The 23398-nt window shown below is 59.3% G+C and overlaps 1 protein-coding gene across 14 annotated transcripts; it reads right to left on the bottom strand.

Annotated features, from left to right (window-relative positions):
* Positions 1-59: 59 nt before the first annotated feature.
* SMTN (smoothelin) lies at positions 60-23060 on the bottom strand. 14 transcript variants are annotated; one of them, XM_027576596.1, is made up of 21 exons: positions 22924-23060; positions 21049-21179; positions 16109-16257; positions 15632-15725; positions 15459-15537; positions 15257-15363; positions 14064-14384; positions 13903-13975; positions 13212-13310; positions 12610-13131; positions 12240-12412; positions 9018-9170; positions 8857-8932; positions 7381-7545; positions 7221-7283; positions 6936-7002; positions 5456-5629; positions 5147-5264; positions 4421-4572; positions 3295-3460; positions 60-362 (listed from the first exon to the last, which is right to left on the bottom strand). In XM_027576596.1, the coding sequence occupies exons 2-20, from the start codon at positions 21097-21099 to the stop codon at positions 3316-3318; spliced, it is 2781 nt and encodes a 926-aa protein (XP_027432397.1). In that variant the 5' UTR covers positions 21100-21179; positions 22924-23060; the 3' UTR covers positions 60-362; positions 3295-3315. The 14 variants fall into 14 exon arrangements, with proteins under 14 accessions (XP_027432397.1, XP_027432400.1, XP_027432402.1 ...); XM_027576599.1 differs by having other exon boundaries at positions 13212-13283; XM_027576601.1 differs by having other exon boundaries at positions 13212-13283; positions 15266-15363.
* Between the last annotated feature and the right edge of the window lie 338 nt (positions 23061-23398).

Here is a 23398-nt window from a genome sequence, read left to right as displayed (position 1 = left end):
ACCCCTTGCCAAGCTGCCGTAAATTTAACAACCCCAAGAGAGGCAGAGAGGAGTCAGGGTCGTTGAAAACCAATAATTTATCAAAACGCAGCGTGTGTATGCAGGGGAGGGTGTCGCGACAGACGGCAGCAGTGGGCAGGCGCACAGGGAGGGGATGGTGCCTGGATGGTGGGGGGCTGCTTGCCGCAGGCGGGCCGTGCGGGCAGGGAGGCTAGACATTCTTGCCTCGCAGGCGCAGCTCGTGGCGCCGCAGGTGGTTGTAGAGCGACTGCACGTAGGTGAAGACGCACTTGGGGTCAGGCTTCTTGCCCATGATCATCATGTCCTCCACCTCCACCAGAGGGACGCAGTCCACCAGCATCCTGCAGGGAGGGGGCACGGGGTGGTTGTCAGCGCCGACCCCGCCTCCTGCGGCTACCCTCTACCTGGAGGTCTTTTCACTGCTTGCAGCCTGTTGGTCTTCCATAAACTCCAGATTCTTGATTGACTGAAGGGGTAAAAGCCTTCGGGGAAGACAGGAAACCCCAGGCCCCACTCACCGAAGCCTAGAAGCATCACTATGGGGAGCCAGGCGAGGCAGGTGGAGGTGCAGATGGGAGAGGAGCACCATGCTCCATTCCAACTCTGGGCACGGCCGCGTCTCTACCCCTAGCCCGGGGGGCGGGGGGGAGGGGGAATCCTGCCTCCAGACTCCACCCATGTTCTCTCTGGAGGGCCACCTCCTACACACGCTCAATGGCACACTCCAGCTGGCACAAGCCTCTGGGCTGGGCCATTGGATCCAGTGGGGCCTTACCAATGGGAAATCTTTCTCTGCATTAAGGACCCGCCCCTGTAACCCTCTGTGCCCTGGATTATCTCTCAGATGCCTGGCCTGGTACCTCCTGCAGAGAGGCCCGGGAACCCCTGTCCTTGCACCAGGGGACAATCCCACTACATAAGACGGAGGACAGCGAGTGTGTGTGTATGTTGCGGGGGGGTAGTTCTTTAACCCTTACCACCTGCCTTGGCTAGAGCAGGGGAGGCAGACGAGGGTCCCAACCAAAACAGCCAGGACCATCTACAACATGCTCAAGGGTGGGACCGCCCTTCTGTCACCCTCCAGAGTGCTAGCTGTACTTTACAGATAGGGAAACTGAGTCACAGACCAGGAGTCATGTTTCAAGCCCCATAGCTTAGCAGGTGCAGGGCTGGGCCTCTTGGGACTCAAGCACCCCAGCCCTGGCTGCTGACACCTGCCTGGAGCCATCTCCTCACTCTGGAGTCAGTGGGCGGCAGCATCTGACAGCCCCAGAGCTCTAAAGTTGGAGTGTGCTCCTTGGCTCCATTTCCCCTCCTCTCCCAAAGCAAGACCTCTTCTGCCTTGCTCCCTCCCATGTCCATGTTAACTGAATTTCCTTCGGCAGGGAAGGCATAAGGGCAGGAATCGTTCCTATTGCCAACACACCAAAGGGCCCAGGACTACCTCCTCCCATCTTGCACCTTCAAGGTCAAACCTTGGGACCATGGTAGGGCTGGGGCCTACTCCCAGCTCACCTGGACTCCTTCCTGGAAGCAGCTTGGGAGGCAGGAGACCTCTGTTTCAGTCCAGGCTGTACCCCTGGTCAGCTGTGTGCGCTAGATAAAGCTCTGCCCTGTTCTGTGACTCAGTTTCTCCATCTCTATAGCAACAAGTTCTCTGCCTTATTGGAGACCTTGGGAGCACTTAGGATGAATGAGGGGGTGTCTGACTCTGTTGCTGATGTGCTATGTGCCCTTGGGATCATGTCTGCCCCAGGCTGGATTCATTTCCCTGGCTATACTATGGGGAAAGAGGCAGCCTCTCTCTGCATCTTCTTCAAGCTGTGGCTATCACCCCAGGGATCCCGGGCTCCCCAACGTGGAGCTCCCTCCCACCTCTGGTGTCTTCCCTGGAGACCTTATAAAGCCATTGTTTACACTGGGGCTCACAGCGCAGGGCTCCAGCTGCCCCAGTGACAGGCCAAACACAGGGCAATTCGAGCAGCAGCGCGGCTGAGTCACACTTTCCAACTGGATCAGGGCTGGGTTGGCCCCTCTCCTTCCAGGCCAGCCTGCTCGGCAGCAGCTCCTAAGTCCATATATGACCTGGACACAGAACCAAGCCCATCCTCCCCTCACCTGCATGGCTTCTCTGGGTATATGTGTGCACATGTGGGCTGCCCCCGACATGGCTCCAGGCCCCAAGGGGCATCTGAGTGCACGGCTAGCTCTGCCCCTGACTCACATTACTTTGGGCAATCCCCTTGCTCCTTCTGAGCCTTTGTCTTTTCTTCTCTCTACACAACAGGTGGGAAAAGTGATGGGGTAAGGAAAACAGCCGCTAAGTGGGGAGTCTGGCGTTCCGGCTTCTGGCCCTGTCTCTGACCTAAAACCTCCAGGACGCCGAGCCACCTTTCTCCTTCTCTGAGCAGCTCGTCTGGAAGGGACAGTTCGCTCAGGACCTGAATTCTCTACTGTGGCCCTGAGGTGAGGTGACTAGAGAGAAAATGCCAGAGCTGCTGTCGAGATCCAGAAACATCTTCCTGTTACACTGGCCCCACTCTTGAGCTCTCCAATGAGTGTGGCACCAACAGATCCCCAGTGCCCAAACTGGAGGCCTAGCAGATTCCTTGAGCCTCCTTCTCTCTCCCTAACTGGATACATCAGGAAGCCTGTCCAGTTTCTTATTAAGCTGCTTCAGCTATCTAGCCCATTCCTTCCCTCCCTATCCCTCATCCAGGCATTGTTCTAGAATGCTAACCAGATCACATACATCCCTTCTCTGTTTGGAAATCTTTTATGACTCTCGTCCTCAGGAGGAAGTTCAAGCTCCTGTGGCCCTTTCTCCCCTTCCTACCCAGACTAAACTTCCTTCCCTTCCCAGGTGTGCCATGCTCTCTTTCCCTCTCGACCCCAGCCCTGTGCATAGGCTCATCCCTCTGCCCGGGACTCCCTTTCCCTCCTTTATCCTGAATTTGTCATTCAGATCCCAGCTCGGTTTGCACTTTTTTCAGATAGCTGTCCTGGGCCTGCAGGCCGGCTCAGGTGCCTCCTCTGGGGTCCCCTCCTGGGCTTGCTCCATCTCAGTCCTACTCATGTGGGTCATCACCGCCCCTTTAGAAGAATGGTCTTGCCTGCTAGGCCCCAAGCTACCAGAAGATCGGGCCATGTCTGGCTCCTTCCGGCTCTTCTCAGGATCCTGTTGCTTCTCCCACCCACCTCCCTGGTCTCTCTCTGTGCCCCTCTGAGCAGATTCCAGCGTACAGCACAGGTGGGCGAGGCAGCATTTCTCACCGTGGGGCCCCTGAGCAGGGGTTAGGACTTTTTGGTTTTTACCAGCCCCTTCTGGACCAGACAGCGGTAGAACTCCTGGATGTACGTGTACACGCACTTCCAGTCAGGCTCTCGAAGCCGCACCATGTCCTCTGTGTCCAGGAGCTGCGGGCAGTCCGCATGGGTCCTGGGGAGGGTAGGGGGCCGGGAAGGGGCAGGGAGGGAGGCAGGGCCCAGGAGAGGAAGAGGGGGAAGAGGCAGAGAAGAGAAAGGGGAGGAGAACAGAGAGACACACACATACACACACACACAGAGACAAGAGTTCAGTTACGTTCTCAGTGCTGCAGTCGGCCGGCCCCCCCGCATGCCCCTTCCCCATTGTGGACGTGCCGCTCACTACCCATCACTAATGGTGTGCGATGCAGACAGGGGTGGGGGCCAGACCAGTCACAGATGCAGAGAACTCTTGGGGCAAGCGAGAACGGGGTGTGGGGCAATGGCGTTGGCACTGAGGTTGGAGAGGAGGGCTGTGCCCCAGGGAGGGGGGGTGAGGGAGGCGTGAGAGGAGGTGGGGGAGGGGGAAGAGGAAGAAATCTGGGGGAACCAGAAAGAGAAAAGGAGAAAAGGAAAGACAGATGGAGGGTGCTGAGGGTGAGGTGAGCAGACGGGGTAACGATTCCAAAGTGGAGGGCTTGCTGATGTCCTATATAAGCCTCTGGCAACACCTATATAGGCTGGGCGGGCACGGTGCCCGGGGCCAGGAGCCTCCTTTTGGAATCTCCAGCCGGGATCCCGTGGGAGCAGGAAGCTCTGGTGATAGTGGGAGGAGAGCAGGACAGAGAAAGGGAGAGAGAGAGGGAGGAGGGGGCAGAGGGAGGATGGAGGGGATATGGACAGGGCCACCTGGTGGGCCTTGGCCGGGGCTGGTAGGCGGCCGGCGGCTCCTTCGTTCCGGCGGGCACCTGGCACGCTCAGCGGCGGGTGGGCAGGGTGGAGAGGACAGGGGCTTTCTGGGGAAGGGGGATCTCAGCCGCTGTCTGACAGTGCAGCTGGCCAGCTCTAAGGGGCCTTGGGGCAGCTGGGCCTGGCCCAGATGCACAGCCCCAGATGCCCAGCTGACACCAGCAGGGCTGGGGCCCACACTTACTCAGCAGATGAGAAGGCCACCTCGAAGTTCTGACGCCGGTTCTGCGGGCTGAGCTGCCCATAGTCGAAGGCCTCGGGGAAGAAGTTGTGCACCAGGGCACAGAAGGCCATCCCATCACTCCAACTTGAGGAGAAGTTCTGGATGTCCACGTGCTATGTATGGGTGGTGGAAGGATTGGTCAGCTTCCCCATTAACTTCTATGCCCCCAGCGTTTGGCATTCCAGACGTAGGGCAATTGGGGTCAGAGAGGCCCTGTAGCTTTCCCAAGGCTGCACAGCGGTTGGGCAGTGGGAACACGAGCATCCTTCAATTGAGTTTGTCAACTCCCACGTCTGCTACGTATAGGCACAGAGCAACCAGGAGGCCCAGCACCACCCAGCTAAGACCATGGTCATGCCTCCCTCACTCCTTCCCTTACTTATAGAAATTTACCCGGCTCACCCACTCCCATTTCCAAGAGCAATGAGGGGGGACTCCAAGGGTGAGGTCTGGCTCTGAACTGGGCCCCCATTAGGCCCTGCCACTTAATCACTTATTCTGGAATCTAGGGCATGTTGTGTGTCCTCTTTGAGCCTGTTTCCTCATCCCAAAAGAGGGCTTCCATCCTCCCTGCCAGGCACGGGGGCTGTGAAAAGCACAGGGTGTGAGAAGGAGTTCTGCAGAGCTGCGGGGTGGGGGTTGTGGGGAGAAGAAAGAAGCTAGGCTGCCTGGCCTCATAGAGCTCACCTCATAGCCACGCGTCTTGGCTCGGCACCAGTCCAGCAACATCTGCTTGATGCTGTTAGCGTTGGGGACCCCAAAGCTGGTGGAGCGCTGCACGGCTGCGCGGGGTCCACCAGGGCTGCTGCAGGGGCGCGTGGGGGTGGGTGGTGGTGAGGCTAGGCCTGGTCACAACACCATAGGGGACACTGCCTCCGCCCGCCCATCCAGCCGGTCCCAGGCCCCGCCTTCCCCGTCCTTCAGGCCCCTCCCAGCACAGCTCCCAAGGCGCCTTCCCGTTTCTGGCCCCGCCCAGCCACGCCCCCTGCTACTCACCCCGCGGCGCCTTCCTTCTCCAGCTTTTCAATCATGGCCTTGCGCGCCTGGGAGGCCGAGGTCTTGGGAAGGCTCTGCGCCTTCATCAGCTCTTTCTTCTTCTCTGCCTGGCGTTTCTCGAGTGCCGCCAGGCTGCCGGGCCGCGGGCTGGCGTCATCCTCGCGGTCAAAGATGCTGGGGGGTGGGTAGGGAGGCGACTGTTAGGCTCCTCCTGAGCCTCGACCCCCACTTGCCAAGGGAGGGGTCTTGTTGTACCCTACACCCTGCGGTATATCCACCACCGGCAACACAGGTCAGCAGGGGAAGCGTCCTTATCACACCCATTTTGCAGAGTAGACTGAAGCTCAAAGGACAAGAAGGTGGGAGCCACTCTTTTCAACAGACTTGGCCCCTGGGGAGTTCTCTGAGAAGGCTCCTTCTCTGATCAAGTTACTAGGTGAGTTCAGATTCTGGGCACTATCAACTAATAATACCCACCAGCATAATCAGAATGATGGTAATAATAATAGCTCATATCTATTGAGCCTTTCCTATGTGCCATTTTTAAACTTAACAAGGGGAGGGGCGTCTGGGTGGCTCAGTCATGATCCCAGGGTCCTGGGATCGAGCCCCACATGGGGCTCCCTGCTCGGTGGGAAGGCTGCGTCTCTCTCTCTCACTCCCCCTCGCTTGTGTTCCCTCTCGCTGTGTCTCTCTCTCTCAAATAAATAAATAAATAAAAATCTTAAACTTCACAAGGGAAGGGAGGCCTCTGGCCTCAGGTTTCAGAGGTAAGGGATTCAGCAGTGCAAGAACTTGAACACAGGTCTTTTCTGACTCAGAGTTCTTTTTTTTTTTTTTAAAGATTTTATTTATTTATTTGACAGAGAGGCACAGCGAGAGAGGGAACAGAAGCAGTGGGAGTAGGAGAGAGAGAAGCAGGCTTCCCGCTGAGCAGGGAGCCCGATGCGGGGCTTGATCCCAGGACGCTGGGATCATGACCTGAGCCGAAGGCAGACACTTAACAACTGAGCCACCCAGGCGCCCCCTGACTCAGAGTTCTCGAACCCCTCTGGTTCCCAGCCTGAATTCTGATCCTACCAGCCCCGATATACTTTGTGGGATGGAGATGTACTCCTCCCTCATGGAATAAGGTGCAAAAGTGCTCTGTGACATGGAACGTGGTCTGCAGACACTGGGAAGGGGCAGGGCCACCAGGCAGCTCAGTGGCAGGCAGTCCTCTCTACGGGCTCAGTGCTATCACTGCCACTCAGAGCTGGGAGACCCTGAGCAAAACTCTGGCCTCCCCAGTGATGTGGTTGAGGATTAGGTGAGATCGCAAGGGGACCAGCAGTGGCCTGATTCCTGCTCTGACTCTCCCTGACTGTATGCTTATCACCTTCCAGCACCATGGTCTACCCCTCTGTAGAATGGGTGTGCAGTGAGGTCCCATGTGGCTCTGACTCCACGTGGTCAGGGGATGATGGGTACCTGTGCTCACCTGCCCATCTTCTTGGATGATGACGAGGAGAAGGTCTTGGTTTGCACCAGGGTGCTGCTGCCACCATCTACAAGAAAGGGGAAGAGGAGCAGGGTGAGGGCTTTGGCTGGACGTCAGGAGGTAGGGCAGGGGGCTGTGGGGGGGATGGTGGTAGCCACAGGCAGAGAAGAGAAAGTGACTGCTGGACAGAGAGACACACAGATGAAGGTACGGAGAGAGAGCTTGAGGAAGAGTCTGAGGAGGTGGGCAGGCAGGCAGGCACAGGGCGACACCAGGCGGCCTTACTCTCCGAGCGCCTCACAAAACTGGACTCCACTGTGGTGGTGCGGGCCGTCCGTGTGCCATCATCTGGAGGGGCAGGGGATGAGAGGAAGAATGTGAGGCATGGGGCCAGTGGGGTGGCTATATTCCACCTGGAGCCCTGAGCCCTGTTTGGCCCCCTTACTGGAGTGGACGAGCCGCTCAGTCTTGGTGACAGTGCTGACAGCTGAGCCATCGGCTGCTCTCTGGCTGTGCTGCATGGTGGTCTCAGTGGCTGTGTTGCCACGGCCCTCCCCTGGCCGGGCCCGTGCCTCTTGAAGCCGCCGTTCCCGTTCCTTGTCCCGCTGGTCTGGGCGGGGGGTGGGGGGGATGCCCCATGCATGCCCAGAAGGGCCACCCATCACCCACACAGCACATATGCATGGGCACACAGGGCACACAAGATGGGGTGGAGGGCAACTTGTTAGAAATGCTGAAGACACAGGAGACAAAGGCCTTCTCTAGGAGTAGCTGAGGGTGAGGGGAAAGCTATAACTTGGTGGGGGCGGGAGGCGGGGTGTGGTGTGTGGCAATGGACTCAGGCAGAAACGGGGAATATGGACGAGCTAAACTCAAAGGGGAAGTATTTGGATCCAAGAAGGGCATTTCTATGGGAATGAGTAACTTATTCCAGAGTGAATATGCAGATCTAGGGAGGAAGTAGCAGAGTTCAGGGAAGAAGCTGAGTGAGGCTAGTAGCTGAGTGGGTCTTTTTTTTTTTTTTTAAGATTTTTTATTTATTTATTTGAGAGAGAATGAGAGATAGAGAGCACGAGAGGGAAGAGGGTCAGAGGGAGAAGCAGACTCCCCGCCGAGCAGGGAGCCCGATGTGGGACTCGATCCCGGGACTCCAGGATCATGACCTGAGCCGAAGGCAGCTGCCTAACCAACTGAGCCACCCAGGCGCCCTGAGTGGGTCTTTAAATGGGCCTTAGGTGGGAAAAGAGCAGCTGGAGGAAGATTCTGGGCACTATCTAGATCCAAGGAGGGAGTAACTGGAGGTACCTGAGAAGTAATTCAATACAGGGAAAGAGTGGTCAGGAGAGAAGATGGCAAAAGGGGTAAGTGGGCCTAAAGAAGTAGGTGGGTGGGCACAGGGGCTAGGTGGTCATCAGTGGGGCCTGGAGGAAGCAGTCAGATTCAGCGAGTATCTAGAGCAGCAAATGAATCTAGAAGCTGAGGGAAAGAATAGCTGGGTCCAGGAAGTGCTCAGGGAAGGGGAAGCTGGGTGGGGGGCAGAGGCTATGGTGGTCATCAGTGGCTCTCAAGGAGAGAAAAGCAGCTGGGGGAAGGAGTATTTGGATTCAGGGAAGGAGTAGTCGGCAGCACTTGGGGAAGCAATGGGATCCAAGGAGGAGTAGCTAGGAAAGGGAGTAACTAGGTCTAGGAAGGAGAGGAGAAGCTGGTTGGGGATGGTATAACTGGGGTAACCAGGGGGAAAGAAGGGGCTAGGGAAGGGAGAAGCTGGATCCAGGGGGAAGGAGGTAAGGGAACATCTGGGGCTAGAGAAGCTGGGTAGGGCAGTTTACTGAACTAGAGTGTCCATGAATGGACCCCAGCGTAAGGGGAGCAGCTGGGCAATGGAACAGCTGGATCTGGAGTGGGGCAAGTGGCTCTCTACCTCTCTTCTTTTGTCGGAGCTCACGTAGTGCAGCCCGGATGAGCTTCCGTTCCTCATAGTCTGTCGTCTGATCCAGCTGCAGATAGAACCCGTCATTACCCACCTGCTGGCTGCTGGTTCCTGCCCCCTGCCAACCCCTAGCCCACCAGATCTGGCCATACCATCTTGTCCAGGATGCTTTCATCCTCGATGGCCATCAGCTCCTCAGCGCTCAGCGGGCTCCGCCTCTCTGGTGCTTTGGTCACCCGGGTTTGCTCGGCGCCATTAGCCACTTCCACTGCTGCAGAGGGGGGCTCTACTGGCTCTGGCTCCATCTGCAGGGTGGGAAGAGGGCATGGATTTTAAGGAGGGGTGTAGAGGAAACCAACCATGCCCCCAGTGGACAGGGGACCAGGCCCTGGGTCTGTGGGCACAGCCTTAGAAATATCCACCAACTGGCCAGACTGCCCACGCAAGGACGGTCATATTGTGGTCAGACTCAGGGAAGAGGCACTGATAGCCTTGCCATAGGGCTTCCCATCTACCCGGAATGGTGTTAATACAATTAGCAGTGCCAGCACTGGTGATTTTCATTTGGTATTAAGTGTTGTATAAACACTAGGGATTTTACTGTCCCTATTTACCATAAGGGAAAACTGAGGCTCAGGGTAGCTGCATGACTTGCCCACAGTCCTTCTGTAAGTGTGATGTAGCCTGGGGTCTGAGCTGAAGGTAGCTTAACTTTCTGCTACTTCATTCCCAGCCCCCTCCCAGGCAGGCTGTGTTCTGTCCTGGCAGTTCCCAAGGCCTGGGTCCTCCTGGGCCAGTGCCCAGGCAGCACATGCCAAACACATACACACATACACACACACACCCCAAAGGGGCTGGACCAGGGCCCTTGGGCTCCTGACCAGGTGTCCGACTGGGACTGCTCAGAGCCAAGTCCTCTCTGAAGCCTGCCCCTGCTCCCCCTAAGGGGCCTGCAGCCCCAACCTAGCACCCTACCCCTCCCAGGCCACCTTCCAACCACTTGCGGACAAACCCCCAGCCCAATTATCACAGCCCCTCCCCTCCTGGCAGGGCCTCTCTGTCTGCTCTGAGGGTAAGGAGAGCCAAAGTAGCAGCTGCTTTAGGGAGACTCAGCCTGGCTGGGGCAGAGGAGGGGTGGGGGTGGGGGCTGGGCCCTAGCCAGGGGCCGCTGGGGCAGCCACCAGGCATGCCTCAGGGCCAGGAGCCTGGCACCCTCTCGCCTGAGTGTTGGAGCACTGGCATCCCAGTCCCTCTGCAGATAGGTTAAACTGAGGCTCAGAGAAGGTAGTGGCATAACTTAAGGCCCCTCAGCAGAGGGAGAACCCACTCAAAACCACCACCCCCCCCTTCCCCAGCCCATAGGGACTTACGAGACTGCTGCTGCAGGCAGGGCCAGCAGAGGAGCGGCGGCGGGTGCTGAAGGCAGGCGGGTGGGCCACGGGGGTCCCGGCATCCTCAGCCGCCTGGAAGAGGGCCTCAGGATCGGCAGCGGCCAGGAGCAGCTCACTGGGCTCCAGCTCAGGCTCAAGGTCAGGCACAAGTGGGACCCCCAGCCGCAGGCTCAGCACCTCCACCTGCCTGCCCAGTGCATCCAGCCGCCGGCTCAGTGCTGCCGTCTCCACCCGCAGCTCTTCAGCTGCCCGGGCCATTGGCTCCATGGCTGAGGCTACTGCCTCAGCCGCCTGGGTCACTGCCGCCCGGCCTGCCTCAGCCACTGCCCGCAGCTCCTCCAGCGCCAAGCCCAATCGCTCCTCAAGGGCTGCAGCCAGCTCAGACCCAGGCCCTGGTACCCCTGGCATGGTGATGGCAGGGGCTCTATGGTGGGGTAACGAGGGGCACAGTGGTAGGGACAGTTGCCTCTGGCTGGCAGTGTCAGAGTCTTTGCAGCTGGCCTGAGGGCGAAGGCAAGGGCAGTGGGCCTGCCCCGCCCCTGCTGGCCTCCCGGCCTCCCAGCCTGCCACCCGCCAGCTGAGGCTGGGGCCCAAATAGAAACCTATTCTGGGCTCCCTGTGGAGGGGGCTGTGGGGGAGGGGTGGCCTGCCCAAGCAGGCAGACTGCCAGGCCTGGCCCTGGCCCTGCAGAGATCACAGACTGGCAGTACAGAAATGCTGCACAGGTCCTGAAGGACTACCTAGGCCACAGCCCCATGCCCCACAGATGGGGAAATCAAGGCAGGGAGCAAGGAATGGGTCTGCCTGGGCCACCATTTAAGGATCCAGTCTGCCAGACTCCAGAGCCTGCACTCCTTTGCCTTTAGGCCATGCAGTTTTAGAAAGCCTTGAACAAATGGGGGAAATGGAGGCACAGAGAGGCGGGACTTTGAGCAATCTGCTATAACAAGTGTCTCGTCCCTAACATAAATATTCTCTGGCCTGCCTGTGGCCCTGGGATCCAACCACAGATTTTGAGCACATTTTAGGCACTTTTCTGCTTTCCCTTGATTCTAGATGGGGAAACTGAGGTGAGCTGGTGGTATCAGATGCAGAGCTCGCGGTTGTACCTCCCACCCACCTCAAGGGCCTCGGCCACCATCCCCTCATTCTCTTGGCAGAGAGCAGTTAGGTCCTGCTCTGCAGGGGAAAGGGTGCTTTCTTGCCCCCACCCTCTCCCAGTCACCCCCGAGAAGGCTCTAGCCATCTCACCTCAACCAAAGTCCCATTCAGTCCCCAGTGCAGCCCAGAGGACATTACCTGGGCAGCCGGACGGCCCACTGGGGATTCCTTCCCCAGCTGAGCTCCCAGCCAGCTCATCCCAGGCTCAGGAATGAATAATGGAAGGGTGCAGCGGATTCAGTTCTCATGGCACCTGCTAGGCTGCTGCCTCACCTGATCGGCACCCCTGCCTGTCCTCCCATCAATGCTTCTGCTCAGCCCCTGAGAGATGTTGATGCAGATGGTAATCACTAATCTCCAATCTCCTAAGAGGCCAGGCTGATCTTGGATGAGATCAGCAGCTTTGCTTCTTGGGGCTGAGGCTCAGTTTGGAGTAGGAGCAGGGGCACTGAGACTACCACAGGAAGAGGGGGCAAGCCCTCATCACCACCCTCTCTGAGCTTCCATTTTCCCATCTGTTCATTAGGAATGAACCAACCAATTTTGGAGTAAGGACCAGAGATCAGCACGTGGGAAGCCTGAGGCCAGTACAGAGTAAGCTTCTGACACACCTAGTGGGCGATACAGACCCTAGTCTGCCCTTAACTCTGCCACCAACTGGCTCTGGACTGTAGGTAGCCACCTGCTCTGTCTGGGCCTCAGTTTCCGTGTGTGTGCAATGGGGGAGGAGCAGAGCCAGAGGAACCCAGCTAGCCCTACAGGCTGAAGCAGTCTATATAAGATTGATGGATCGTGAGGCTGGTGGGGTAAGGAGGGGCTCACCTTAATGCTGCGGCCTCCCCGACTACCGGGGGAGGCATGGCTGAAGCTGGTGACGTGAGTGACGCTACCCAGCTGGGCCAGGGTCCCAGGGCTGCTGATATGGGTGATGGTGCTCTTGCCCCCACTGCTGGTGCTGAGGAGGGTGGGAGGCGCCCGTAGCCCCAGCGTCAGTTCTGGAGGGGGAGAAGGGCTCCTGTCAGATCAGCTGCAGTGAGGGCGATGCCAGCCAAGGTTAATGGTGCCCCTTGCTCCCAGCACACCCTTTGGAGACACCCTGAACCCTGGCCACAGCACTTGCCCTATGTGTAGAGCTGGGTGGCTGGCTGCAGGCACTCATCCCCAGCAGTGGGGAGACAGCAGGGAGGCCTACCTGCCCTCTGGTTGCCTGTGGGCAGCAGCACTCGGCTAGTGGATGCCTGGCCACGGCCATCCTTGATCTCGATGGTGAATGTGGTCTTCATACTGGCCCCTGGCTCGGCAGTGCCGACAGGCACGGGAAGCGGGGCACTGGCCTCCTCTGAGCGGGCCACGGGCCCCCCTGCTCCGTTTTCAAGGGGCCTGGCAGCCAAGCCCCGCCCCCTGGGGCCCTCCTCCCTGGGGCAGCTCTGAAGCTGGGCCAGGGGCCTGGCTGTTCCTCGTGGCTCCTTGCTGAAGCGGGAGGAGGTGGCACTGGGGCCCCGTGAGGAGGAGCCACTGGAAGAGGAGGCAGGGGTAGTGCTGATGTGGGAGGGGCCCAAGAGTCTTGTGGGGGTCAAGGGACCCAGGGCCAACCCGGGTGGACCATCCTGGAGCCCAGCAGCCATAGGAGAATCAGAGGTGAACTTGCGCACACGATCCCGCACGGAGCCGGCCCGCTGGAATGGGGAAGGTCCACTGGCAGGGGTCGGGGGTTCTAGAAGGGGTAAGAGGGCTATCAGTGACTTGGTGGGACAGGGACTGCCCCGAGTCTACAGTAGTGGGAACAGGTAGTACCTCGGTTCTGGGCTGGCTGGCGGGGGCTGAGCACGGACAGGGAGCGTTGGCAGGGACGGGGTCCAGACAGGTCTGGCAGTTTGGAGAAATGGTGGTGGCCAGGTGGGGGAAGATAAAGGAGATGTGGATATGGGGGTTCCACCTCTCACAGTTCTCTCCTCCATACCACCTCAGCCTTCCAACCCCTTCCTGTACCCCAGCCTCCCCATCCCGTCTTGTACCTCCTTAGCTCCTGGCCCCCCACTCAGCTGTATCTATCTTATAGGCTCCTCCTTCTCCTCCCACACTGACCCTAGGATGACCTGGACACTCTTGGGGGCTGGGGCTAGGGCTTGGGCTGGAGGAAGGGTGCCCAGATCCTCCCTGCCGATGGGGATGGGGGACCCCCCCCCCCGGCCAGTAGGCCAGGACTGCCCATGGCCTCAGCTGGGAGATGGGCGCACTCCCTTATTGGGGAAAAGAATGTGCCTGAGGCCCGTTGCCTTTCAAGGCTGTGGGGAGGCCTCTGGCCATGGGTTGGGGGGGGTGGGTTGGGGGGGGCGGGCCAGGCTGGGGGTGGGGACACTTCAGGGCAGTGGGAGGAGTGTCAGGGACTGCCTAGCCTTGAAGAAGCTGAAGCTGTCTAGGCACTAGAGCCCATTTTCCAGACACGGAAGGAGAGGCCTGTAGCTACCCCTCCTGGGACCCTCACCTGCTCTCTTTGTATTGGAAGGACCTTTGGTGGGGCCTTGGACAGCTGGGGGCTCTGTGGGGCCAGGCAGGAGCTGCAGGGGAGACATAGCATAGGCAGGGCCTGACTCCCAAATCAAGGAGCTCACCTGCCTGGCATCCCTGTCCCTCATCCACACTCACCTTGCTGACCACCTGCCTCTCAGTGCTGGGGGTGGCTGGTGCTTCCTGGGGCTCAGGACTGGTGGCCCTGGGTGGGCTGGAGGGTGCCTCGGGACTGCCCACAGCCTCAGCAGCAGGACACTGGGCCTCAGTAGGCTCTAGTGGAGGCTCAGGAGAAGCAGTGGTGGGTGAACTGACGGGTGAGGCAGGTAAGCTGGGTGTGCCCCCAGGTGGGGCCCGCAGCAGGAGTGTCACCGTGGTCACATCCCGGCTGGTGCCCTGGGGGGTTGGGGTTGGTTCTGGGACCTCTGCCTGCTGCTCCTGTTTCTCTGGCTCTGGCACCTGTGGGTGACCCACGGGATGCAGCCAAAGGCTCCCCAGGCTGTCAGGTGCCCAGGGCAGGGCATGAAAAGCAGAGGGGCTAGGCATAGCTTCCTGTGGGCACACCTGCACATGCATGGACACCGATCCTCACTTCCCAACCTCCTGGCACTGCCTAGTGGAGGGTAGTTCAGAGAGGACCAGATCCTATGCCAGGGGTTGGGGATGAAAGGAGACCTGCTGGGGACTCCCGGCCTTAACAGATCTCTGGAGCTGAGGCCCCAGAGCCCTGATCCTAGCCTGGCTAATCAGTGGGTGTGTCTGTGGGGGTAGTCCTTCAGGGACTGGGACCCAGCGGCCTCTGCTGGCCACTTAAGGAATCTACACAGCTTGACCACACTCCCTGGAGAACAGTCAACTCTGTGAACAGTGTTCCACCAGTCAGTTGGGGTGTGATAGGTAGGCCCTGATAAGCCAAAGTCAGGATGTGGGCTGTTTGGATAGGGAGGGACAGCCCTCAGGATGGGTTTAAGCTGGGGAGGTACCAGGGTCAGATCTGCATTTCAGGGAGATTGCATTAGCTACCGAGTAGAGGCTGGATGGCCATGGTGGGTGAGAGGGGGGCAGCAGGGTGATAAGGGGAGACACACTCGGGAGCATTATAGACAAGACGGCTTTGGGGGGAAGGTCTGGGTAAATGCAAAGTCTAGACTGGGGGACATGTGGCCAGAAGTAGCCCAGGAGAGTAGGCAGGGGCCTGAGATAGAGCCCTAGTGTCCCGCCCCCCCCCCCCCAACCCGGGTCAAGTACCAGCCTAGCAAAAACACACAGGTGCTCTTTGCTGCTGGCATCCATGGGCACAGGACACTGGGCTACGCTCCCACCCTGCTCACCTTCCTTACCTCACACCGTTCCAGCCTCTGTGCTGCCCGCCCCTTGCTCTCCTCTCTTGAGCCACTGTTGGGACGCCCGCTGCACAACCTCCCAGCCAACGTGGCAGCTGGAAGGGAAGGACAAAATGTCAGGTGCGTGGCCCGGAGGTGCTGTGGGGAGCATGCAGCAGGGCACAGAGCGGGGCCAGGGCAGGGCACCTACCCTCGATCTCCTGGGCCCTTATGCGGCGGATGGCAGCTCGGATCAGCTTGCGTTCTTCATACTCACCGGCACCTCGCAGCTGGGGATGAGAAGCAGGCCACAGGTGCTGGACTGCGGAGGCCGGCTCCTCACCTGCCCCGCCGCCCCAGCCCCTGCCCTGGCCTGGGCCTCACCAGCGCGGTCAGCTCTTCCACATCATTCATGGACTCCAGCCGCCCTGCCAGCCGCGCCAGAGCAGCTCGCTGCTCCGCCTCCTGCTGCTGAGAGCTGCAGGGACATCGGGACTATAACCGCCACTGCCGTAGCCAAGTCATGGAGGATGTGGGCTGAGGGGAGGGGCCAGGACAGGGTACCCAGAACCCTGACAGAGGGGCAGGGAGCGGTGCACCCCCTCTGGCTCCCCACTGGCACATGCCTGCCCATGTCCGTGAGCACTAAAACCACAGGCTCAGACGTGCTGTCGACACGGGTGTGTCCAGGGCCCCGTGACCAGCGAGTGGTCCGGGCCCGCATTCATCCCGGTGTATTCCAAATGCCGGCCTGTACTGCCATCGGCACACCCAGATGGGCGGCAGACACAGCTATGCTCAGGCCCGCCTGCACAACGCCAGCCTCCTCCCACCTGCATGACCAACGCCCTGGCCACTCACTGCAGCCAGTTCTCCTTGTTGTCCTGCCGCTCGGCACGGAAGCGCTTGGATGCCAGGGCCTCCTCCTCACGCTGCAGCTCCTGCCGCTGCAGCTCCCGGATGGCTGAGCGGATGCGCCGCCGCTCTGCCAGATCCGCTGTGACCTCCAACTGTGGGGCGGGCAGGGGTGAGGGGCGAGTCATTTTGGCTGCCAGGGTGGAGGGCGGGCACCAGCAGCCCACAGCTTGGCCTGGGCCACAATGAGTGGTCTGTCTCTACTCTCTCTGCCACATGCCTGTCACGAGCCTGCCCTCCCACCCACCCAGGGTCTCGGGGAGACCCGGCTCATGGAACCAGAGCTCCTGGACAGGCCGCTGGGCACTGTGGTTTACAGAGCGGGTGGCCAGCAACTGCCCACCTGGGCCAGTTGCCAAGCCAGGCACTGCTTCCTGAGATTTGACTCCTGTCTCAGAGTCCTTCATCAAATCCCCAAGAGCCTGGGAGTCAGGAGGAGGGAGGCCACCCTATGGGCTCCTAACAGGGTCCCTGGGAGAGGAAAGGGTGATTAGGGCAGCTGGAGTCCACCCTGTGAGCAAAGAAGATTCTCATGTTCTGGTCCCAAAGCACTACAGCCTTGCTGGGGGTAGCAGCCTCATCCACACTGGACTGATGGGAAAACGGAAGCAGAAGCAGGTGCTCAGGAGTCCTAGTTTCTTGCCTGGCTGGGGGCTATTTTTTTCCCCCTGTACTGACCCAATCCTAACCACCATCAAAGGGACCAGGGCCCAGAGTAGGAGGGTCAGTTCCCCAGATAGATAATGCAGCTGCACTAGGGTCTACCCAGGGCCCTAGAGAGGGTATCAATGGGGGGACAGGTGCTCTCACCAGCTTCTGGGCCTCTCAATCCCTGGGAAATTGGAGGCGGCTGGTCTAACCAGGCTCAGGAAAGGGCACCTTCGCTGGGCAGAGTCAGCCAATTCTGTTGTGCCCTCCCCCCCGCCTCCCCGGTACCTCTCCCCACTACAGTCTGTGGCTCAAGAAAGAGAGGACTGGCCTGGAGAAATCATTCAGGGGTAGGGTCCAGGAACCCTCTACCTCCTTCCTTATAGCCTCCTCCCCAATCATTCCTTCCTACTCCAGGATGGGAGGCCAAGAAGTGATGGGGATAGGTTTCAGCAGGGTGTATGGGCTGGCCCAATCTGCCATCAGGTCACTTGTCCTAGTCTGAAAAGAGTAGGGGGAGAGCTCTGGAGGACAGATCCCTCCATGGTTCCTTCAGGCTCCACATTTCTGAGGAGCTATGGGAGGGTCCCTTGAGGCACAGGCCAGAACCCCCAGCTTGCTCCAGCCTCAGTCCACGCCTGGCTGGGTGGTCAGGAACATGTCCTTAACCAATCTGTGTCTCGGTTTTCTTATTTGCCAAATGGAACAATGGCTCCCACCTCAGGGCAGTGGGTGGGGATGGGGTCAGTGACTTGGGGTCCCCCTGCATAGCTGTGCATGCAGTAAACATCACCCTCTCCTTGGTTCTAGCCGCTTAGGAGGAGAGAAAGGCAAGGGTAAATGAGTACAAGATACAAGACATCAGTAACATTTATTGAGACCCTAAATGACAGATCCTGCACTGAGCCCCCAGTCTGTCTTAATCTCACAGAAACCTAGGTACTTTATTACTCCTCTCTGACAGATGAGGAAACCGTGGTTCAAGGGGGAGAAGTCATTTGCTTACAGCCAAATGACCTGAGCCAGGATTTGGACCCATGTTTCTCTGACTCCAGGGTCAGCCTTGAGCTGAAGATAGCTCTGTTGCTAGGGTCTGTCTGCCATGGTGGGTACCTCAAGGACCTTGGCACCACTGTGTAAGGAACCCTCTCTAGCCTGGACTAGAGAGAACTATAAAGGGGGCCTATTATAGCAGAGGGAGGGAGAATGAGGCTCACCTTCCCACCCTCCAGGCCTGGCCTCAGAACTAGAGCTTTCTGTGGTACACTTGGAGATTGTGGACAATCCGTGGGACACTTGGTGATTGAGGGGTCAACTGGTTCAGTCCCCCTGTACAGAGGGTAAAGACGCTAAGAGATGCAATGACTAGCCCTCTGTCTCCTGGGTACCCCTTCTGAATGCCCTGGGTTCCAGAGATGGGGTTCTTGTCCCTAAAAACAGCCTGATGTGGAACCTTGGCTACCTCTGCAATCCCTAGGAGCCTCACTGTTCCCATCTGGAAAAGAGGATCCTCCGTCTGATCCCCCCACCAAATGAGTGGAGCGGGGCTGGGGGAAGGACAACCTCATTCCACTGGTCATCCCCAGCATGACCCTATCCTTTGGGCCTGGGTATATTGTCTGCCCACAGTAGCCCTGCTGTGTGGCCTATGTTCCCCGCCCTTTCAAGCCCCACCGTTGTGTGTGGAGGGGGCTGTGGGAGGGAGGGAAGGAAGTACAAAGCGCCATTGTCCACCAGAAGGAAGGGGAAGGGGATAGGGCGGTTTCCGAAACTGCCCAGTGACATTCTCCCGGGAGGAAAGAGGGCACTTCCTCCTCCTTGGGGGCCGGGTCTCCGGGCCTTTCTGTCCTCGCTGCTGGGGAGTGGGGGGTGGGGTCTGGCAGGCCCCGGCATCTCTCTGGGACTCAGTCTCCCCACGAGCACAACACAGAAGACTTTCCAGGCATTTCCTCAGTCCCAGCTCCTCCAGCTACCCTGGGAGACCGGCCGGCAGTGGAGCGAGGCCTCGCCAGGGGGCGCCGAAGGCCCGCAGGCTCCGGAACCGCCCGCCCTCCCAGGGCACGGCCTCTCCCGGGCCGCCCCGAACTGGGCGCCCGGTGGGGAGCCCGACAGGAAGCCCCCAGCCACCGCCTGCTTTAATGTCTCCGGCTACGGAGAGGAAATCAAAGTTCATAGCACTTAAGCGGCTTCCCTAGGTCACCCAGGTAGTGAGCGTCGGAGCTTGAACTCGAACCCGGGACCGAGGCGGAGTGCGTCCGGGTATGTGGCGGAGGGACACGCGGCGTGCCTGTCCCCAAGTGCCCCCATCCCGCGCAGGCACCCCGCCCCGTCCTCAGGAATGTGCGGGAGCGTAGGCCGGAAGCGGCTGCCCGGGTCCCCGAATCGGCCCAAAGCTGGGGCGCGGGCCAGCTTTCCCTTATAAGGCCCGGCCCCGCGGGGAGGAGCCCGGCTTGGGACGCCCCCGTTCTTGCCACCAGGCCGGCGGGAGCCAGGCCGGCGCTCGGGGCGGGGACCCTCGGCAGTGCCGGGGCGAAGTAATGGCGGGCGCCCCGGCCGTGGAGGAACCGGTCTGGGAGTGGGAAAGACCTCGCGCGGCTTCGCTGTCCAGGGACGAGGGGCAGCGTCTAGTCAGTCCTTTCCCAGGGAGGGGGCCGGGCTGGGCCGACAACAGCTACTGCTTTGGCTCCTTCTCTGAAATCCCACATGGGGTGGGGGTTGGCGACTGGAGAACCCTGAGCCTCACAGTGGACCCCTCAACATGGAGATGCCTGGAGACCTGGCTTTCTTTCTGGAACCCTCTGCCTCTACTACCCCCAGCTGACTTCCTGAGGGGAGGTCGAGTTGATGTGGGTGGGAACCGATGAAAAACCAATGGGGCACACAGCCGGCTGTGGCGGTGGCAGACACCCAAAGAGTCTAAGGGGCTGGTCTGAGGGCACACAGGCTGACTGCCTTGGGTAGGTCATGGCGGTACGGGCCACTGCCCAGTGACCCCTGCCTCCAGAAGAATGGTATGGGGGTGGGTAGGTCAACTAGCCTTCCCCTAGGGAAGGTAAATCTTTAATCCCCATTCCTCTGGCTGCTCACCCTCACAAAGGTAAAGGGCTGGTGGGGGGCAGGGCTCTGGCCCCTCCTCCAGTTCAGTAGCTCCCTGCCCTTGATAGTGGGCACATGTCTGCCCTGTGGTGTTGCCCTACAGCCTTTCTGTGCATGGGGATGGGTGGGCTATGGTTAGATAGGGCGCTCAAGAAGCTGGGAAAAGAGTAGGCCTATTCTTCCACTCTAAGATCTGGGCCCATGCCTCATCCTATCCCCATGTCAGCTCTAGGGCCTAGATATATGTTTGCACAGATCTCCCCCTCCCATTTTACAGGTAAAGAAACTGAGGCTCAGAGAGGGAAAAATGACAGAGTTTACAAGGGCCCCCAAGGCCTTTCCCTCTTTATGGGATCGTCTGGCTTTGAGTTACCCAAGACTTGGTCCCCCATGGCCCTCTTTGGGGTTTGTTTGGATCCTGGCACATCCTCTTTGTGGCTGGGGGCCCTCGGGGAGGTGATTTCACCTCTCTGAGCCGCAGTGCCCTCCTGGCTTTTGGAGCTGCTGTGGTCACAGCTTCTGTGAGATGGTCTAGCAGCCAGCCTGACCCCTGCTGTGCCCTGGCACTTTTTTCTAAGATTTATTTATTTATTTTAGAGAGAGAGCGTGGGAGCAGGGTGAGGGGCAGAGGGAGAGAGAGAATCCTCAAGCAGACATCCTGCTGAGCGGGGGGCCACATGCGGGACTCAATCCCAGGACCCTGAGATCACGACCTGAGCCAAAACCAAGAGTCTGGGCCACCCAGGCGCCCCTGTGCCCTGGCATTTTTAATCATTGCTGCTACTATTATCATTATGGCCAGCCTCCAGGGGCGGGCACTGCCCAGGCTGTTGCTTGGAAGAGCAAATCTAGCCTCCCCACACCTGTAGCTACACATGGGCGAGTCCTCAGCAGTTACTGTTTAAACAGGTGGTGGCAGTGGGGGGTTGGGAGGGACCAGGCCTTAGCACCTGGCATGGACAGGCACATGCTACTAGGTCCTCTGCATCAGCCATGCATAACAGGCTTAGTCCTGTTCCCCTGAGCCCTCCTCCTGCCCCCTCCTTTCACCCCGCCTCTTGTCAGCTGAGAGGTAGCCTGGACAGGCCCTGCCTCTGACCTGGCTTGCCTGTCATCACAGCAGGGATGAACAGGCCACTTACCAGCTTTCGCAGGGCTCCCTCGTCCAGACCGGCTAAGGCCTCATCCGCCATCTCGCTGGCCCCTACCTCTGTCCGTCCCCTCCTGGTGAGATCTCCAGTGCCTGTGGCACCTGACACCAGCTCAGGGAATTCTGCAGGAGACAGACATGAATTAGGCCTGCTGGGGCCTCTGGAAACCACAGGCACTTGGGCTCTGTGCCTCAGTTTCCCTCTCTAACCCATGATCATCTGTTGGTGTCCCATCCTTGCTACCTGTGGCCCCTGGCTGGGAGGTCCCCTCTATCCTAGGCTGGCATGTTGAAAACTTAACAAACCAAGGGGGGGAGTCTCTGGTTCCTGCCCAGCTAACTTGATGCCAGAGGCTGTGTGGCCTAAACTGGGCTCTCTCCCTGTCTTAAGCATCAAACAGGGAGAGTAGAGACCTGGATTAAGAAGGCCCACCACAGCCTGCTCACCACCAGGGGGTGCCCGCCAGACTCCAGCTTCCTGCCCCACCCACCTATCCCCAGGGCCTGCCCAGTCCCCTCCCGGACCAAAAGCTGAGTCTCTGGCTGTGGGCTGTGCCCATATCCAAATCCATGCTGCCACTACCCTTCATTTCCCCAGGTGATTTAATCCACTGGAGGTAACATCCTGTCTTCCAGTTCTTGACCACAGCCCTCTATACACACCCCTCCCTTCTCCCCTTCCTACCCTCCCCCTGATGCCAATCGTCTAGACCTCATGAAGCCAGGTGTCCCGACACCCAGCTCCTCCTGCCAATTTACAAACTTAGAACTGAATTTCCCAGCTAGAATGGCTTTCAGAACCTGATCCGTCCAACCTCTGGATAGGCAAAGTGAGGATTGAAAAGGGCCAGGGATTTGTCAGAGGGGTAAGCCTCCCAAAGACCCAGAGGGCAGGGATGGATTTAATCAAAATCTTGGCCACCTCTGGCTCCTGAAGCCCCCTTCCAAAGTGCCCCTAGGGGCTCAGGTCACTCCCTCTTGCCCCATCACTGCCCATCATGGCCCCCTAAATCCTGGCCCAAACTTCCAGCTCCTTTCTTCTTTTTTCAGCCCTCATGTCTTTATGGAATTTGAGGGACCACAGCCTGACACACCATAGGTGCTTAATGTATGGGGACTAAAATAGTCCCAGGATTGCCCCCCCACCCCGTGTTGATTCATCCCTCAGTCATGCCTTCCCCCTCCCCAGAACAGTCACTTGTCGAGTCACCCCATCCGGTGAAGGGGTCTGGTGGGGTGAAGGGCGTCCCTAAGCCGCAGTTGGGGTTCTTCGGACCCTGCCTGTTCAAGTGGCGGCTTGCCTTTCCCATCCCCTTAGGCTTGGATGGGTGTTAACCACCCATCTTCCCTCTGTTGGGGTCCTTGCCTCTATCTACCTACTTTGGGGTAATCCCCCCGAAGTGCCACTCAGCAACCACCAGACTTTAGGTTCTGTGGACACTCTGAGTTCCCCCATGTCTCCTGAGGGGCAGGGGTCCCTAATGCGAAAGTCAGAACGCCCGGGGGACTATAGGAAGTGTCTTTCTCCTTAGGGACTCCCGCCGCTGCCCCACTTCAGTTCCAGGGCTCTCTGTCACACACACAGTCTGCGGCCCCCGGGGATTGAGAAAGACCTCAGAGTAATGTGGGACGTTCCCCAAGGTGCGTGCCCCCACAGACCAGGGTCCCTGGGGGTCGTGGAGCCTCCTGGAGGTTCGTGGGTGGTATCCTTTCCCGCGGTCTAGAACCTTATCCCATGGCTTAGAGCCTCAGTGGATGGGAGGAAGCTCCCAAGCCTGGGAGTCCCAGAACCCCTGTCCAGATATCCGCGTTCCACCGCCAGGACCCGTAGGGGGTCCCGGTGCCTCCCAGAGGCCTGCACACCCACCTCTCAGTCCGGCCCACCGTTCGGCGCGGGCTCAGGCTAGGTCTCTTGGGATCCGACAGAGACTAGGAACGGTCAGGCGGAAGGCGCCGCAACCGGGATCCCAGTCCCCCTCAGCAACCGTCCCCGAGATTCTGCAAGCACCGCCCGTCCAGCCGCGCCAGCCTCCCTGCCCGCCCCGCCCCGCGCCGCCGCGCCAGCCAGTCCTTAGGAGGGTCCCGCCCATTCTCGTGCCCCATTGGGGAAATTCAATTTGACGGCCACGCCCCCACGTCAGTCCCGCCCCACGCGGGCCGGGTTGTAGGGGATCATAGTCTTGGGGCCACTACCGCTGCGACCTTGGCTGGTTGGGCAGGCATCGGCAGGAGGACGCAGCTTCGCATCAAAGTCAGGGAGGGCGCCCAAAGCCGGGGTAAGTGGCCCGGGCTCGTCCACCTCGTGGAGTCTTCAGAACAGCCCCTCTCCGCCCTCCTCTTTG

This window comes from Zalophus californianus, chromosome 14, assembly GCF_009762305.2.
Source record: "Zalophus californianus isolate mZalCal1 chromosome 14, mZalCal1.pri.v2, whole genome shotgun sequence".
Lineage (NCBI taxonomy): Eukaryota > Metazoa > Chordata > Mammalia > Carnivora > Otariidae > Zalophus > Zalophus californianus.
Note: the sequence above shows the minus strand (reverse complement) of the source record. Positions and strands in the feature narration are given on the sequence as shown.